Raw genomic sequence first — 16,265 nt, 5'->3', positions numbered from 1 at the left:
AAGAGTTTTCCCAACACCACAGTTCAAAAGCATCAACTCTTCGGCCCTCAGCTTTCTTCACAGTCCAACTCTCACATCCATACACGACTACTGGAAAAACCATAACTTTGATTAGACGGACCTTTGTTGGCAAAGTAATGTGTCTGCTTTTTAATATGCTGTCTAGGTTGGTCATAACTTTCCTTCCAAGGAGTAAGCGTCTTTTAATTTCATGGCTGCAATCACCATCTGCTGTGATTTTGGAGCCCCCAAAAAATAAAGTCTGACACTGTTTCCACTGTTTCCCCATCTATTTGCCATGAAGTGATGGGACCAGATGCCATGATCTTCATTTTCTGAATGTTGAGCATTAAGCCAACTTTTTCACTCTCCTCTTTCACTTTTATCAAGAGGCTCTTTAGTTCTTCACTTTCTGCATAAGGGTGGTGTCATCTGCATATCTGAGGTTATTGATATTTCTCCCAGCAATCTTGATTCCAGATTGTATCTCTTCCAGTCCAGCGTTTCTCATGATGTACTGTGCATATAAGTTAAATAAGTAGGGCGACAATATACAGCCTTGACGTACTCCTTTTCCAATTTGGAACCAGTCTGTTGTTCCATGTCCAGTTCTAACTGTTGCTTCTTGACCTGCATACAAGTTTCTCAAGAGGCAGGTCAGGTGGTCTGGTATTCCCATGTTTTTCAGAATTTTCCACAGCTTATCGTGATCCACACAGTCAAAGGCTTTGGCAAAGTCAATACAGCAGAAATAAATGTTTTTCTGGAACTCTCTTGCTTTTTCGACGATCCAGTGGATGTTGGCAATTTGATCTCTGGTTCCTCTGTCTTTTCTAAAACCAGCTTGAACATCTGGAAGTTCACGGTTCATGTATTGCTGAAACCTGGCTTGGAGAATTTTAAGCATTACTTTACTAGTGAGATGAACACAATTGTGCGGTAGTTTGAGCATTCTTTGGCATTGCCTTTCTTAGGGAAATACAAATTAAAACCACAATGAGATACCATTACATAACAACTAGAATTGTGAAAATTAAAAAGACTAACCCTACCAGATGTTGGCAAAGACTGAGAGAAACCAGAACATTCATACACTACTGGTAAGAATTAAAATGGCAAAACCACTTTGGAAAAGTTTGGCAGTTTCTTTGAAAAGGAAGCACACATACCATATGATCCAGCAATTTCAAGTTAAGTATTTACTTAAGAGAAAAAAAAAATTATTTTGTACAAAGACTTGCAAGTGAATGGTCACAGTAGCTTTATTTGTAATAGCTAAGAACTGGAAACAACCCAAATGTCTATTAAGAGGCAAAGAGATCAACAAACTGGGATATGTACAATGAAATACTACTCTGCAGTAAGAAAGAATAAATTATTGATACATGTAACTAGCTGAATAAACCTCGGAATTACTATGCTGAGTGAAAAAGTGAAACAGAAAAGCATTAAGCAATTTAGACCAAAAAGAAAAAGCATTACTTGGACTTCATCATAACTAAAAACTTTTGTGCAAACTAACAAAAAAATGAAAAAACAACCTACACAGTGAGAGAAAATATTTACAAATCATGTATCTGATAAGGATTTAATATTCAGAATACATTTAAAATAAAACTTACAACAACAAAAACCCAACTCGAAATTGAGCAGAAAGATCTGAACAGACATTTCTCCAAAGAAGAAACACAAAGTTATCAATAAGGACATGAAAAAAGGCTCAACATCATTCATTAGGGAAATGCAAATCAAAACCTAATGAGATACCCACTAGAATGGTTATTTTTTTAAAAATCAGAAAATAACAAGTGCTAACAAGAATGTGAGTAATTGGGGCCCTCACACATTGTTGGTAGGAATGTAAAATTGTACTGCTGCTGTAGAAAACAGTTTAATGATTCCCTTGACCTGGCAATTCCACTTCTAATTATATACCCAAAATAAAAGAGGGAGGCAAATGGACACTTGTATTCCAATGTTTATGCAGCATTATTCACAACAGCCAAAAAGTGAGAACTCAAGAGTCCATCAGGAGATGAAAGGATTAACAAAAATGAAATGGTGTTGTTGTTCAGTTGCCCAGTCATGTCCGACACTCTGGAACCCCATGGACTGCAGAACGCCAGGCCTCCCTGTCCCTCACCATCTCCCAAAGTTTGCCCAAGTTCATGTCCATTGCATCGGTGATACCATCCAGCCATCTCATCCTCTGATGCCCTCTTCTCCTTCTGCCCTCAATCCTTCCCAGCATCAGGGACTTTTCCAATGAGTCATCTGTACACATCAGATGAACAAAACACTGGAGCTTCAGCTTCAAAATCAGTCCTTCCAATGAGTATTCAGGGTTGATTTCCCTTAAGATTGACTGGTTTGATCTCCATGCTGTCCAAGAGTTTCAGGAGTCTTCTCTAGCACCACATTTCAAAGGTACCAATTCTTTGGCGCTCTACCTTCTTTACAATCCAGCTCTCAGAACTATACGGGACCACTGGGAAGACCATAGCCTTGACAAAACGGAATATCCAGCCATAAAAAGGAATGAACTACTAAAACATGCTACAATGTGAATAAACCTTGAAAACATGCTGCATGAAATAAGCTAGGTCACAAAAGGACAAATATGATATGACTCCACTTACATATCTAGAATAGGCAAATTTGTAAAAAAAAGAAAGTAGGTTAGAGGTTAACGGGGGTTGGGGGGTATGATGGAATGGGGCGATATCGATTAATGGGTACAGAGTTTCTGTTTGGAGTGATAAAAATATTTTGGAGAAAGAGAACAGCGATGATTGCACAATACTATGAATGTATACTTAAGGCCAATGAATTGTATACTTAAATTGGTTAAAATGACAAATTTTATGTCATATCTATCTCACAGCACTTAAAAGGTTTTTTGTGTGTCATATAACTTACTATATAAGTATCATTAAGTTCCAGCTAGCGTTCTATCCTTTTAGATACTAAATAAATAACCTGTATGACAGGTTCACTCAAGGCAATCATCTAGCAGGAGGTTCAACTAATCTTCTGGTTAGAATCAAATAACTGAATTGTCTGACAGCTAAACACAAAAGCAAACAGAATTCCTAGCCATAGGGCAAGCCTCCACTGAAGGAACAGGCTGTGGAGCTCACTAGATTATTCAATCCTGTTGATTCAAGAGAGAGATCCCTACAGAATATTTGTAGCTGATCATGTCATGAATAATACCCATTTACCATGAAAAATTACTTATCTTCATAACTGCAAAATATGAGTGATGGGTATACAGGTGTTCATTTTATTGACCTTTTTATATTTGTTTAAACATTACAAAAATTAAAAATTTAGAAAACATTTATAATATTCATTATGCTAGTCAACAAACCTCAGGCACTGGATGATTGCAGAAATAACTGAAGGGTTTATAGGAGCCTCTGTAGAGAAAGTTCTGATTACTGTCTTTCAAATGCTAAGTAACTATCCAAGAGTATGTATTCCCTATTATTAATAGTACTTCAAATGTTAACTAGCCATACTTAAGAGTTTAGAATAAAACACATATGAACTTCTTTCAATTTGGAACCATGTCCTATTCATCTTTGATGTCTCCTCTCCCACTTTAGTACTAGACATAGGGCCTATATGCAGTAAGTTTAATTCCATGAACATTTACAGCACACGAGAATCTGAGTTAGGAACTGCTTTTAGAGCTAAGGATATAGCCCTGACCAAAAATGACAAAGTTTTTGTATGAGGCTTATACTCTGTAAGAATGTGATTGAAATGAAAGACGTGATTGGACTAATCAATTTTTAAGAGGTCTTCCAACAAATATTCCCTGCAATACAAACTATACCTATTTTGGTGACCGCAGCAGTCCCCACGTTTTGGGGGAGCTTCTCTCAATTCCACAGTAAAAGATAACCAATGCAGTGGTGTCATGAACACAGGGCTGGTGGGAAGAGTGCTGTTCAATGGCACTTTTAAAAAAATCTGGATATAACTGCTCTCATTAAAGTTACATGCTTATCAAAATTCCCCCAACCAAAGGTAATGTTCCATACATCTGTCTCAGGCTAGAGAAGAATTTATTACTAATGTAATACAGTCACACATAGAGTGTGCCCTTCCAGTAATGGCAAGGATGACTGTGAGAGTTCTGCTCTAAATGGACTAATAATGATAGGATTTTTCTAAAATATTTCAGACCTTTCAAAGATTAAAATACACAGATCTTTACCACCCCAGCCTCTCTAGCTGTGCAGGAAACAACCAAGTTATGAGAGCATTTATCACATAATGTAATGCATGCACTAGGCCTCACAAGTGTTGAAACAGGAAACACTAATGCTTGTTACACATGAAGTCTTCAGTTAACCTGAAGCCTTGTTTTATTTTGTGAAGCAAACCATTCATCACTTTCATCTTCTGCCATTGCATCATCCAATAATTTGCTTCTCTCTGGATCCATCTTCTAGAGTTTTCAAAATGCTTCATCTCCCACAAAGCAAATTTCATGTCCATCAGGGTTAGGCAGAATGATCACTTGCACTGTTGCTTTCCCTAGAGTGTCCAGACTCAAATGGGAGTCAGAATCCCCCGGTTCTCCCATTTTATCAAGTCTTCTGACTACTCTTTCTAGGGGCAAGAAAAGGCAATTTGTCCAAAAGCTGCTGCAAGATCACTGCCTCCAAGATGTCCTATAGCTCCAGCTTACACTGGTTATCAGCACAGCCCAGCAAACTACTCTGCTTCTTTTCATCTTTTTCACAAACTTTCATTCCTACTACATTATACCAGTAGCCAAAGGACTTCTCAAGATCAGACTCTGGTAGAGTTACTTTTAATATAGGATCTGTCTGTGGTGGACTGCGGTTCTGCAAACAGAATTTATATCCTCCAGGGGCTTTGGTTTCAAAAACAGCTCCTGCAACCTCATTGAGTGGCCACTCCAGCTTCCTGGCATTGCTGATGGCCTGGCTAGAAGAGTGAAAAAGTTGGCTTAAAACTCAACATTCAGAAAACTAAGATCATGGCATTCACATGGCAAATAGATGGGGAAACAATGGAAACAGTGACAGACTATTTTCTTAGGCTCCACTGCAGATGGTGACTGCAGCCATGAAATTAAAAGACGCTTGCTCCTTGGAAGGAAAGTTATGACCAACCTAGACAGCATATTAAAAAGCAGAGACATTACTTTGCCAACAAAGGTCCATACAGTCAAAGCTATGGTTTTTCCAGTAGTTATGTATGGATGTGAGAGTTGGACTATGAAGAAAGCTGAGCACCGAAGAACTGATGCTTTAGAACTGTGGTGTTGGAGAAGATTCTTGAGAGTCCCTTGGATTGCAAGGAGATCCAACCAGTCCATCCTAAAGGAAATCAGTTGTGAATAGTCATTGGAAGGACTGATGCTGAAGCTGAAACTCCAATACTTTGGCCACCTGATGTGAAGAACTGACTCATCAGGAAAGACCCTGACGGTGGGAAAGATTGAAGGCAGGAGGAGAAGGGGACAACAGAGGATGAGATGGTTGGATGGCATCACCAACTCAATGGATATGAGTTTGAGTAAACTCCAGGAGTTGGTGATGGACAGGGAGGCCTGGGATGCTGCAGTCCATGGGGTCGCAAACAGTCGTACACAGCTGAGTGACTGAACTGAACTGGCTAGAAGTGATTGTGATAATCACGAAGTCATTGCCAAGTTTTTAGTCTCCGATGCCCCAACTGTAAGTCAGTTCTGCAACAAAATGATCAGCCTCAGGTCCAAATCCATCCATCATTTTACTTCATTTCCCATCATTAAGGCCTTCATGCCCAGGACATCATGATAGACATGCCGTTAGGAAATGGTTTTCCACTTTGAACATGAAGTGCAGAACCCTGCAAGTCACCATGGCCTCCTACAGTACCCACCCCTCACACATACAGTGCCACACCACCCACAGATGATGCCAGCACAGTAGTCCCAGTGGCACTTTAAAATTTAGAGGCTTGTGCATCTGTAATTGTCTCATTTTCTTATCTAAATTGGTAAAATGGTCTACCACCCAATGATAATAGACTACAGAAATAATTTGTGAGAGTTGGAGGAGCTTCTGGCCTCTTGGTGCTTCCTTAATCTTTCCCCTGTGCTCATTCACTTCAGTAGGATCATACTCTTTGCAATCCGATGGAACTGTAGCCTGCCAGGCTCGTCTGTCCATGGGATTCTCCATGCAAGAATACTGAAGTGGGTTGCCATGCCCTCCTCCAGGGGAAGCTCCCAACACAGGGTTAACAAAATTCTTTCGCCAATCAATGCAACAAGATGGAGGGCTGAGCACATTCTAATATTCTCCTTCTGGTTAAAACAACATGAAATGTCAGGAAACTTCTCTTTAATGGAACATATCTATAAAAGTACAGAAAAAAATAGCATGCCATTAGCAAACAAGATCACAAATATGCAGAAGATGGAACTAGTTTTCGCACTTAAAGGTGTGAAACTGCTAAATAAGCAATTCACACACACACAAAAAGAAATGGGTAGTAAGCACAAGATGCTCCTCCTCTCTAGTAATCCAGGAAATGTAAATGAAAACAATGAGATATTTTATTCAGGAGATAGCAAAATATTAAAAATAATGAAAAGGGACTCTCTTTTACTGCTGATGAGAAAGTCAGGTTGAAAAAGTCTTCTTAATACCCACCAAAACACAAAGTGTACATACCACTTGACCCGCACTTTCACTTCTAGGAATCTCACTGAACATTTGCTCAGATATATTCATACATGTTTAGTGCAACATCTCTTCAAAATTGGGGAAAATGGGAAACAATTTAAATGATCAGTGGTTAAATGAATTATGTATGCCTCATCCACATCATGAAATATCATTCGGTATGAAAAAAGGACCTACATGAAAGCACTTGCTTCCCATCCACACATACAAAAAAAACATACTGTCAGAAAAAAAAAGAAGAAACTGGCTACAGAGTAGATCATATTTTTCCTCAAAACTCCTAGGTTCTTTGACGTCTTTACCAGTAGACCATAATACTCACAACCCTTCTCTGTGGTCGTCACCTACTTTGCCTGTCAACTCCCCTTATTCACAGAAAACCTCAGCACCAAAGTTTCTGCCCAGCTACTCCAGTGATCATTCCTGAAGATTTCAATAGCAGTATTTTCTCTCAGGTTCTTCACTGCCTTCTAGATAAATCTTTTCTTCCATCCTATTTCAGTTACACCCTCCCACAATCATATCCCAAACTGTCATGCTCAATAACTAAAACTACCTCTCAGCATCACATTTAAGCCTCTCACACTTCTAGGTTTCCAACTTTACTAATATGCTAGTCACCCTACTTTCCTAATTCTTTATCCCCATCAAAACTTCCAGTCCACCAACTCTACCACTCTCCCTGCCCACCACGCCCCTCATGTTCTCAATTCCTTCCTCAAACAAGCTTCTTAAAGCAACCACAGTTCAAAATTACAAATTCCTTGTATACACCTTCAGGTCTACTGCATCATTCCTTCTGTCATACTTCTTAGCGCACTTTCTAATCCTGGTTAAACCCAACCCATTGCTTACTCCATGTTCTAATTGGTCTTATTTCCATTTTTGCCCCATGAGGCAGAGATAGCTAGCTGCCTACCCAGTATTCATTTTTTCATTTCTTACTAAAAGAATCCTAATTTTACTGAGGAAACTAATGTACCCAACTAAAACACTGTTTCCCAGCTTTCCTGACAGCCACAGGGAGTCTGTGACACTAAACTACAAAATATAGGAGAAAAAGACCAAATTCAGCTGACATATGCCCTTCTGCCTTACCTTCTGTCTAGATGGAATTCTAGAGAAGAATTAACCATCTCACACCACAAGGAGACAGGCATGCTAAAAGATGTCTAAACAGAAAAACAAAAGGACCCTGAACCTCTGATGTCCTAGGGCTGCTGAATCCGTCCTGGATAGTTTACCTCCAGCTCTTTTGTTACTCGAAAAAATAAAACTCCTAATTTATTTGAGTCATTATGTCGGGGTCTCTACTGCTCTGCTTAGTTGCTCAGTCATGTCTTACTCTTTGTGACCCCATGGATTGCAGCCTGCCAGGCCTCTCCATCCATGGGATTCTCCAGGCAAGAATACTGGAGTGGGTTGCCATTTCCTCCTCCAGGGAATCTTCCCAACCCAGGGATCGAACACAGGTCTCCTGCACTGCAGGTGAATTCTTTACCATCTGAGCCACCAGAAAAGCCCAAGAATACTGTTGTCTCTACTACTGATAGTAAATACAATTCCTAATTCCTACGCCTATTACACTTTATTCCCCACAAGGCAAATAGAGACCTTTTGAAAGTATGAAAGTGAAAGTCACTCAGTCATGTCCGACTCTTTGTGACCCCATGGACTGGTCCATGGGATTCTCCAGGCCAGAATACTGGAATGGGTAGCCTTTCCCTTCTCCAGGGTATCTTCCCAACTGAGGGATAGAACCCAGCTCTCCACCATTGCAGGGCACAGTTGAGCCCTGCAGCCCTTTACCAGCTGAGCCACAAGGGAAGCCCAAGAATACTGGAGTGGGTAGCCTATCCTTTCTCCAGTGAATCTTTCTGACCCAGGAATCGAACTGGGGTCTCCTGCATTGCAGGCAGATATAAGTCAGATCATATTACTGGCTTCCCAACACACTTAAAATAAACTTAGGGTCCTTACCAGGCAACTAGGCCTTCTCTGCGGAGAAGGCAATGGCACCCCACTTCAGTACTCTTGCCTGGAAAATCCCATGGGCGGAGGAGCCTGGTAGGCTGCAGTCCATGGGGTCGCTAGGAGTCAGACACGACTGAGCGACTTCACTTTCCCTTTTCACTTTCATGCACTGGAGAAGGAAATGGCAACCCACTCCAGTGTTCTTGCTGGAGAATCCCAGGGATGGGGGAGCCTGGTGGGCTGCCGTCTCTGGGGTCGCACAGAGTCGGACACGACTGAAGCGACTTAGCAGCAGCAGCAGCAGCAGGCCTTCTCTGATATGGCCCTCCTCTCTCTCACAACTCACATCATACCAAATCCCCATACTGCACTTCCATCCACAACTTGTACACTCAGTTCCAGCCAAAGTGTTCCTTTAACAAGGAAAACCTGTTTCCATCTCAGGGCCTGTGTGTTTGCTGTTTCCTTTGCCGGGAATGCTCTCTCCTCACAACTTTACTTGGCTTGCTCCCTCACCTCTTCCAGGTAGCATCTCAAATGTTGCCTTCTCTGACATTTTCCCTGATCCCTGTATTAAAAACAGTCGTTTTGTGTCTCAAGTTTCCCTTCCACTCCCCTGTAACTCTTCCTACCTTGCTTTATTAATATATATTAAATACTTTTTTGCTTATTTACTGTTCATCTTTCCCACTAGAATGGAATCTCCCTGACAGCAAAACCTTGGGTGTCTCTTTCAGCATCATATCCCTAGTACCTGGCACACAGTGAGGACATAATAAATATTTGTTGAATAAATGAATATACACCATGATCTCATTTAATACTGAAAAAGCGTATGTGAGTGTGTGTGTGTGAGTACATTAAAAATCTAGGATATACACTAAACTGTCGATGCTAGTTATCTCTGGGGAAGAGAGTGGAAAATAAAAAAAAGAAGAACTCTCACAGTTTCCTCTGCATATTTTTGCATAAAAAAGACAAAATTAGCTATAACACATGGCAGGAAGAAAATTTTAAACATATTTAGAAATATAAACCTATTTATAGAATCATAAAATTTAGACACTCATAGTAACCTCAGTAAGCATAACACTACACCATGGGTAGAAGGATCTATGATTAGCAAGAAAACATCTTTTAAAAGACCTAGAATCAGGGGAATAAAACTTCCTGATTACTTTTTATAGCCTTTATAAAGGTTTTTACTGTCATTTAAATAAAATAATAAAGTATACTAAGCAAAGTGTATTGTACATCAAATTAGTCATGAGTTGTGTAGAATTAATTTCCATCACTTGCTCAGTAAAAACTTTTAAATATCTCCCTTCCCTAGGGATTCATCTAGATAATTATATATTTGCTTTGTTTCAGAAAATATGCATTCTAAAAGACATCTTTTTTAAGTTTTTTAAGAACTTTTTCAAGTTCTCCATCCAAATGTCTAGTATCTTAATTTTTTTACTTTCTGGAGGCATATTTTTACATGTTATATAATTCATCCATTTCAAAAAATTCAATGATTTTTAGTAAATTTACCAAGTTGTGGAACATACCATAAATCAGTTTTAGAAACCTTTATCGCTGCAATAAAATCATTCATGCCCATTTACTGTTAACCCCATTCCCACCTCTACTCAATCAACCATTAATCTACTGTCTCTATACTTTTGTCTATTCTAGACATTTGCTATAAATAGAAACATACAATATGTGGCTTCTTTCACCTGATTTCTTTCACTTAGCATCTTTTCGAGGTTCATCTATCTGGTAGCACGTCAGTATTCCATTCCTTTTTGTTGCTGAATAATATTCCACTGTATGGATATGCCACAATAGTGGCATATCCGCTATAATTTGGTTCTATGACTTGGATTTCCATTTTCCAGATAATACAATGGTTCAAGGATAACTTGGGTACTTTGGGAAGGGAGGCAGGGAGACTCTATGGTTAAATTTATTCAACACAATGACATAGGTGAGTGTTTTTCAATTCCAATCCAGTTTATACAGAATGAGATTGTCATGGCTTCACTCAACATTATGCTATCAGTCACTTTTAAAACTATAGTTTTAAAACTATTTTTTCTGTCCCTCCCTCCTAACAGGAACAAAAGGATAGTTCCCCAAGGTTTATGTCTCTCTACTAAGGTTTATAAAAAAATCTCTATACTTACTATGCCTTCTGCTTTACTTCTTTTTTCTACCTCTGAGTCCTTATTTTCTCATTATATTCAAGCTGATAGCTTTAAAATGTCCATATTCTCCAAATCTATAAAAAGTTACATTAAAACTAAATATCTGCATATTCTGGAATTTTATTTAAGAGAAATCTGTGGTTCTCTTCATGTAGCCCCTGAGAACAATTTCTTTCTATGTAGAAAAAAGCTTTGTAACTGATTTAAAATGAAAAACAAAAAAAACTCACAACTCTAAGATAAAAGGAGCAAGTGGACCCATGTCAACATTTGACACTCGTTTAAAAGAAAAGATCAAATATATAGTAATTAAGCACAGTCCTTTTTCTCTTCTCTTTCTCTTTAATATGACCTTTCATTCAGTCTAAAATGCCATAGTAATGTTATTGTCTTGTCTCTGCTTTATGATGATGTCCGATTCAGATTAAGTGGATTATTTGTCTTTATAAAATATTAAACATTTACATATAGAGTGATTATCTAATCATTATGATCTTAGGTAAGGGATGGTGGTTCAGGGAGAGGGCTGGGGAAGGATAATACAAATCTTACACTTCTTATAACCAGACTTTTTGAAGTCTTAATTTTCCAAATGATTCCCAGACTATTAGCTTGAAAACATCAAAAATAAGATGATGTGGACACAGCTAAAAGCTTTCCCGATGGTAAATGTTCTCTAACGAGAAAATTATCCCACTATCCCTTTATCAGTCTAAGTTACAGTTCTTAGAGAACACATGTAATTAGAGTAACCTTATAAGATAATGAAAAATAATACAAGCTATTATTATTAAAGGTTAAATGTTAGCTTTTAACTAACATTTAAATGCCAAGAACACCTCTCCTGGTGGCCAGTTACTGTGGCAGGTGTATGATAGGCTCTGTGAGCTACATTTTCATCTGTTTGCTATAATGCAGACAGGTTCTACTTTATCAACTTTAAAATTCCCTATTAAATCTAAGCTTCCACTAAGTACTCTTTAATGTCATTATTCCAATTTACTTTAAGAAAATGAATGGCATAATAATATGTATACTATACCTTTCTCAGGCTTTCATATTCCTCACGAAATTCCCCAGGCTTGCTTAATTTGATTGGCGCTCTGAATATAAACTCTGGAGAAATGAGAAAAGAAAACACTAAATTTTTAACAGAACTTTCTAGGAAGGAACCAAGATCTTGTCCTACATCATAAAGCACATAAAAATTGTGGTCATCTTCCCACAATTTGAAAATTCATTCATTCAGTCAACCAATACTTATTAAAGGGTATAAACCAGGCACAGTCCTGAGCACTGGGGAGAAGCACTGAACAAATAAAGTCCTTGCTATCATGGAGCTTACAAAACTGTGGAGGGAAACAGACAATAAACACCCAAGTGTGTGTGTATAATACCGCTGATGGTACTAAGGGCTATGAAGGAAAATAAACATAAGATGGAAGGAAAAAATAGTACACAGAGTGGTCTGAAGGGTCTCACTGATAAAAGTAACATGGTAAAAGACCTCAAGGAAAAGTATATTTAAAGCTCTTAGTTCGGGACTTCCCTGTCAGTCCGGTGAGTAAGACTCCGTGCTTCCACTGAAGGAGGCGCAGGTTTGACTCCTGACCCGGAAACTAAGATCCCGCACACTGTGCCACTGACACGGCCAAAAATTATTTACTTAGTTTTTTTTTTTAAAAAGTTCTCAGTTAAATATTACCAAGCGACATTTTAAATAAGCTAAGGTTTTACTCATACTGTTTCTTTCTACTTCTTTTTCAACCCTGCCAACAGATTACAACCTATAAATATTTTCAGTATATACCCTGATTTTTTTTTTTTTTATCCTCAAAGCCTTCATTGGTTTTGATCAGCCTATAGAATAAAGTCAAAATTCATCAATGTCACTGAAGGTCTTCCAGAGACTGGTCACAACTTCATCTTTCTAAAGCACTGTCTCTCTCAACTCTTGACTACCTAATTACAGTATACATGCCACATATTTCTAAACCTTTTATGTTGCTTTCTCAGCTGAAATTCTGTGTTCTTCTCTTCTCTATATATAGTTTTAAATCCGAGAGTCCAGGCCCACAAAAGGCACACAATACACATTGGTTATATAAAAAATAAAAATCCAACTTAGGAACAAATAAAAGATAAGTCCTAAATGCTATAAAAAGGAAGGAGAAAACACACACTTCAGCCTTCTTACACGTACATGACACTTCTATACACCCCCATGTATATATTTAGTGACTTAAACATGGTATTTAAGACTTACTAATAACTCTACATCCATTCAGGTTGATAATATCTGTTGTAGAAAAGTGGGCTCCTCAAAAAGGTGACTTTCATCCTTTTTCAGTTGTCTCAACTACTTTAGAAAGACTCATTTACACCAGAGAAATGTGGAAGATTCTTAGACAGAAACACTGGACCTAATGCAGATGCAGAAAACAGGAACTTAAAGCTGTACCAAACAGGAGAGAATTATTAGACCCAGGGCTTGGGAGGAAAACATCCCATCACCTTCATCCACTTAAAAAATAAACTCCTGATGACTATTTTAATCATATCTCTTAAGAACACTTCTAATTATAGGCAAATAGTGTTCAAAAGCAGATGCTCTAAAAGAGCAGTGGAAAGGGAAGAGAAAAGCAAACCCCTTAAGACAAAAAAAGGAAAATATTTTTAATCCATTTATGAAGAACTTATTCCTGAACAATATTTCATATACATTTTCTCAGTGAATCTTCACAGAAACTTTGCAAAGCAGGTATCATAACCATTTTACAATAAGGAAAATGAGGGGTTAATGACTTCCCCAAGACCACAGAACTAGTACATGGCAAAATTAAGAGAAAAAGAATTAAGGTATAAAGACGGAAACTATATAATGATGAAAAAGTGAATTCATCAAGAAGATACAATAATTATGAATTTGTATGAACCTACCACAGAACAAAACAATAAGACTATAAAAGAAACTAATAAATCCAAAATTATAGTAAAAAATTTTAACATATCCCAATTAAAAACAGATTAGGCAGAGCAAAGGTAATAAAAATACAGAAAAATTGAACAATAAAATTAACAATCTTGATTATGTATTTATGAATTCAATGAACAGAATATATATTCCTTAAAGCAACAAGGAACAATTAAAAACACACTAGGTCTCGAAGTTATAAAAACTGTCAAAGATTTCATATTATATAGATTTTGCTCTTGGATCTTAACTGCCATTTTCCAAGCCAAGTTCTGTAGCTACCTGGCTGATAACTTTAGCTTACCCAATATTCTTTCTCAATAAATTCCTTTTCTGCCAGAGTAGATATCTACTGATAACAACCAGTGGGAGCGGAGTTTGGGAGAGAATGGATTCATGTATATGTAGGACTGTCCACCTGAAACTACCACAACATTGTTAATTAGCTCCAATATACAGTGGTTTAGTCGCTATGTCATGTCCAACTCTTGCGACCCCATGGACTGTAAGCCCACCAGGCTCCTCCATTCATGCGATTTTTTCCAGGCAAGAATGCTGGAGTGAGTTGCCATTTCCTTCTCTAAGGGATCTTCCCGACTCAGGAATCAAACTCTAGTCTCCTGCACTGCAGGCAGATTCTTTACCGACTGAGCTACCAGGGAAGCCAATATAAAATAAAAAGTTAAAAAAAAAAAAAAACTAACAACTACTGGCTGACTCTATTTTTCACATGGTACTATGAGATGATTCAGAAGCAAAACTCAAAACTGGTTAAGGAAAAAAAAGAGAGAGAAGACAAATTACTCCTAAGAATAAAAATGAGGACCAAATTAGAGGTATGAAGTGAGTTTAAATCTCCAGTAACTATTAAAACAACGTTACAATGAGTGATCTTGCATCTGAATTGTTTTGCATATCTACAAGTATATCCATAGATTAAGTTGCTGGAATCAGAACTGCTAAGTTAAAGAATATGTGTTTTAATTCTGGCAGACAACACCAAATCCCCCTTCATAAAACCTGTACACACTTACAGTCCCACCAGTGATGCATGAGACTGCAATTTCCTCACACCTTTGCCAGCACAATGAGTGCTGAAATTGTTTAGCTTTACCAATCTAATTGGTGAAATTCTGTACCTTATGTGCTTAATGAATGAAACTGAGTACTTTTCATATATTTGAGTAATTTACATTTCCTTTTATATGAAAAGTATATACATTTCCTTTACTCTTGTTGGAGTTAACTTCTTCTTCCAGATTTGTTAAAGCTCTATGTTAGAAAAATTACCCTTGTGTCACATGAATAGCAATACTTTTCTTAGTTTATCATCTGTCTTGACTTTGCTTACAGTGGTGATTTTTGTGTAGTTATATTAATCAAACTTCTCCTTTATGACTTCTGCATTTTGCATCATATTTGGAAAGACCTTCCTCAGGCCAAAATATAGTAACAAATTCTATCACAGTTTCTTCTGGTACAAAGTGTAAGACTTTTCTCATATCTACTTTTAAAAATGCTAAATCTATATTTTTATTTGGAAGCAACATAAGGAGCATAATCTTATTCAGGCTTTTACTAAGTCTACTATCTAACACAAGGGACCAAAAATACTTTAGTGACAGACTAATAAAAATGATTATAATTTTTACTTACTGTTAGAGAATTTGTTTTCTTTAAAATAATTCTTGATGGCATTTAAAAGAAAATGTCCAAAGAGCCTAACATCTTTATTATATAGTGTAAATAATACAAAATTAAAAGCCTGATCCCAAACTTAGAAGCTTCCAAAGTCTCAAATAAGTCAGTCTTAACTTCCTCTTCTAAAAATCAGAAAAATACCTACTATGACAGCCAAGTATGAGGATCAAATGAATATAATGAAAGTGAAAACAGTGTAAACTATTTTCAGACAGTTGAGTGGCATGCAGTAGAACCTAATAACTATAAAACTGCCTCTGGTATTGACAAGATTAAGAAACGGTAGTTTGGTCTGGTTTATTTGCAAGTACAACTTAAGAGAAATGAAGATAATTACCCAACTGCTTTGATACATTTATTATATGAAAAGTTAAATTCACTTTGGGATACTTACTAAGAAATCTCAAAGTTCATATATAAGGCCAAGTAAGAACTCGGCATGCTGACTGAAATATTACTATGCCTTGACGCGTTTGAGGGTAAAAGGTAATGACAAGGGCAGGATTAATTTCTACTCACCAAGACTAGTACTGATATAGATTAGCTTACTGTTGGATTAAGATTAATGTATCTTGATGCTTTAAAGATTAAAAAATGATAAACAGTCACTTTTTGCAACTTCTCCCAACGGGACTGTGCTGCATTAACTGGCATCATGCCCTAAAGTTCAAAAAATTACACAGTCAACAAAGTAATTCTTGA

General features: G+C 37.5%; 1 protein-coding gene and 1 pseudogene across 5 annotated transcripts in view; both read right to left on the bottom strand.

The window, feature by feature from the left end:
- The window catches only part of RNF169 (ring finger protein 169), a 91,256-nt gene that overhangs the window by 41,668 nt on the left and 33,323 nt on the right, over positions 1-16,265 (bottom strand). For 2 of the 4 annotated variants that reach the window (XM_086340842.1, XM_086340844.1), the window contains exon 2: positions 11,931-12,004. In XM_086340842.1, the coding sequence (XP_086196968.1) occupies positions 11,931-12,004 (74 nt within the window). Of the gene's footprint in view, positions 1-11,930; positions 12,005-13,154; positions 14,559-16,265 lie in introns of those variants that run through there. The other 2 variants (XM_086340845.1, XM_086340843.1) reach the window with 2 other exon arrangements.
- On the bottom strand, positions 3,273-9,249 carry LOC147358261 (glyoxalase domain-containing protein 4 pseudogene; annotated as a pseudogene). Its single transcript, XR_015142462.1, has 2 exons — positions 9,210-9,249; positions 3,273-4,996 (listed from the first exon to the last, which is right to left on the bottom strand). The product of XR_015142462.1 is annotated as a glyoxalase domain-containing protein 4 pseudogene (transcript).

Source organism: Bos grunniens, chromosome 15 (assembly GCF_055505025.1).
Source record: "Bos grunniens cultivar Pamir isolate PY7600 chromosome 15, Bosgru_T2T1.0, whole genome shotgun sequence".
NCBI classification, from domain to species: domain Eukaryota; kingdom Metazoa; phylum Chordata; class Mammalia; order Artiodactyla; family Bovidae; genus Bos; species Bos grunniens.
Note: the sequence above shows the minus strand (reverse complement) of the source record. Positions and strands in the feature narration are given on the sequence as shown.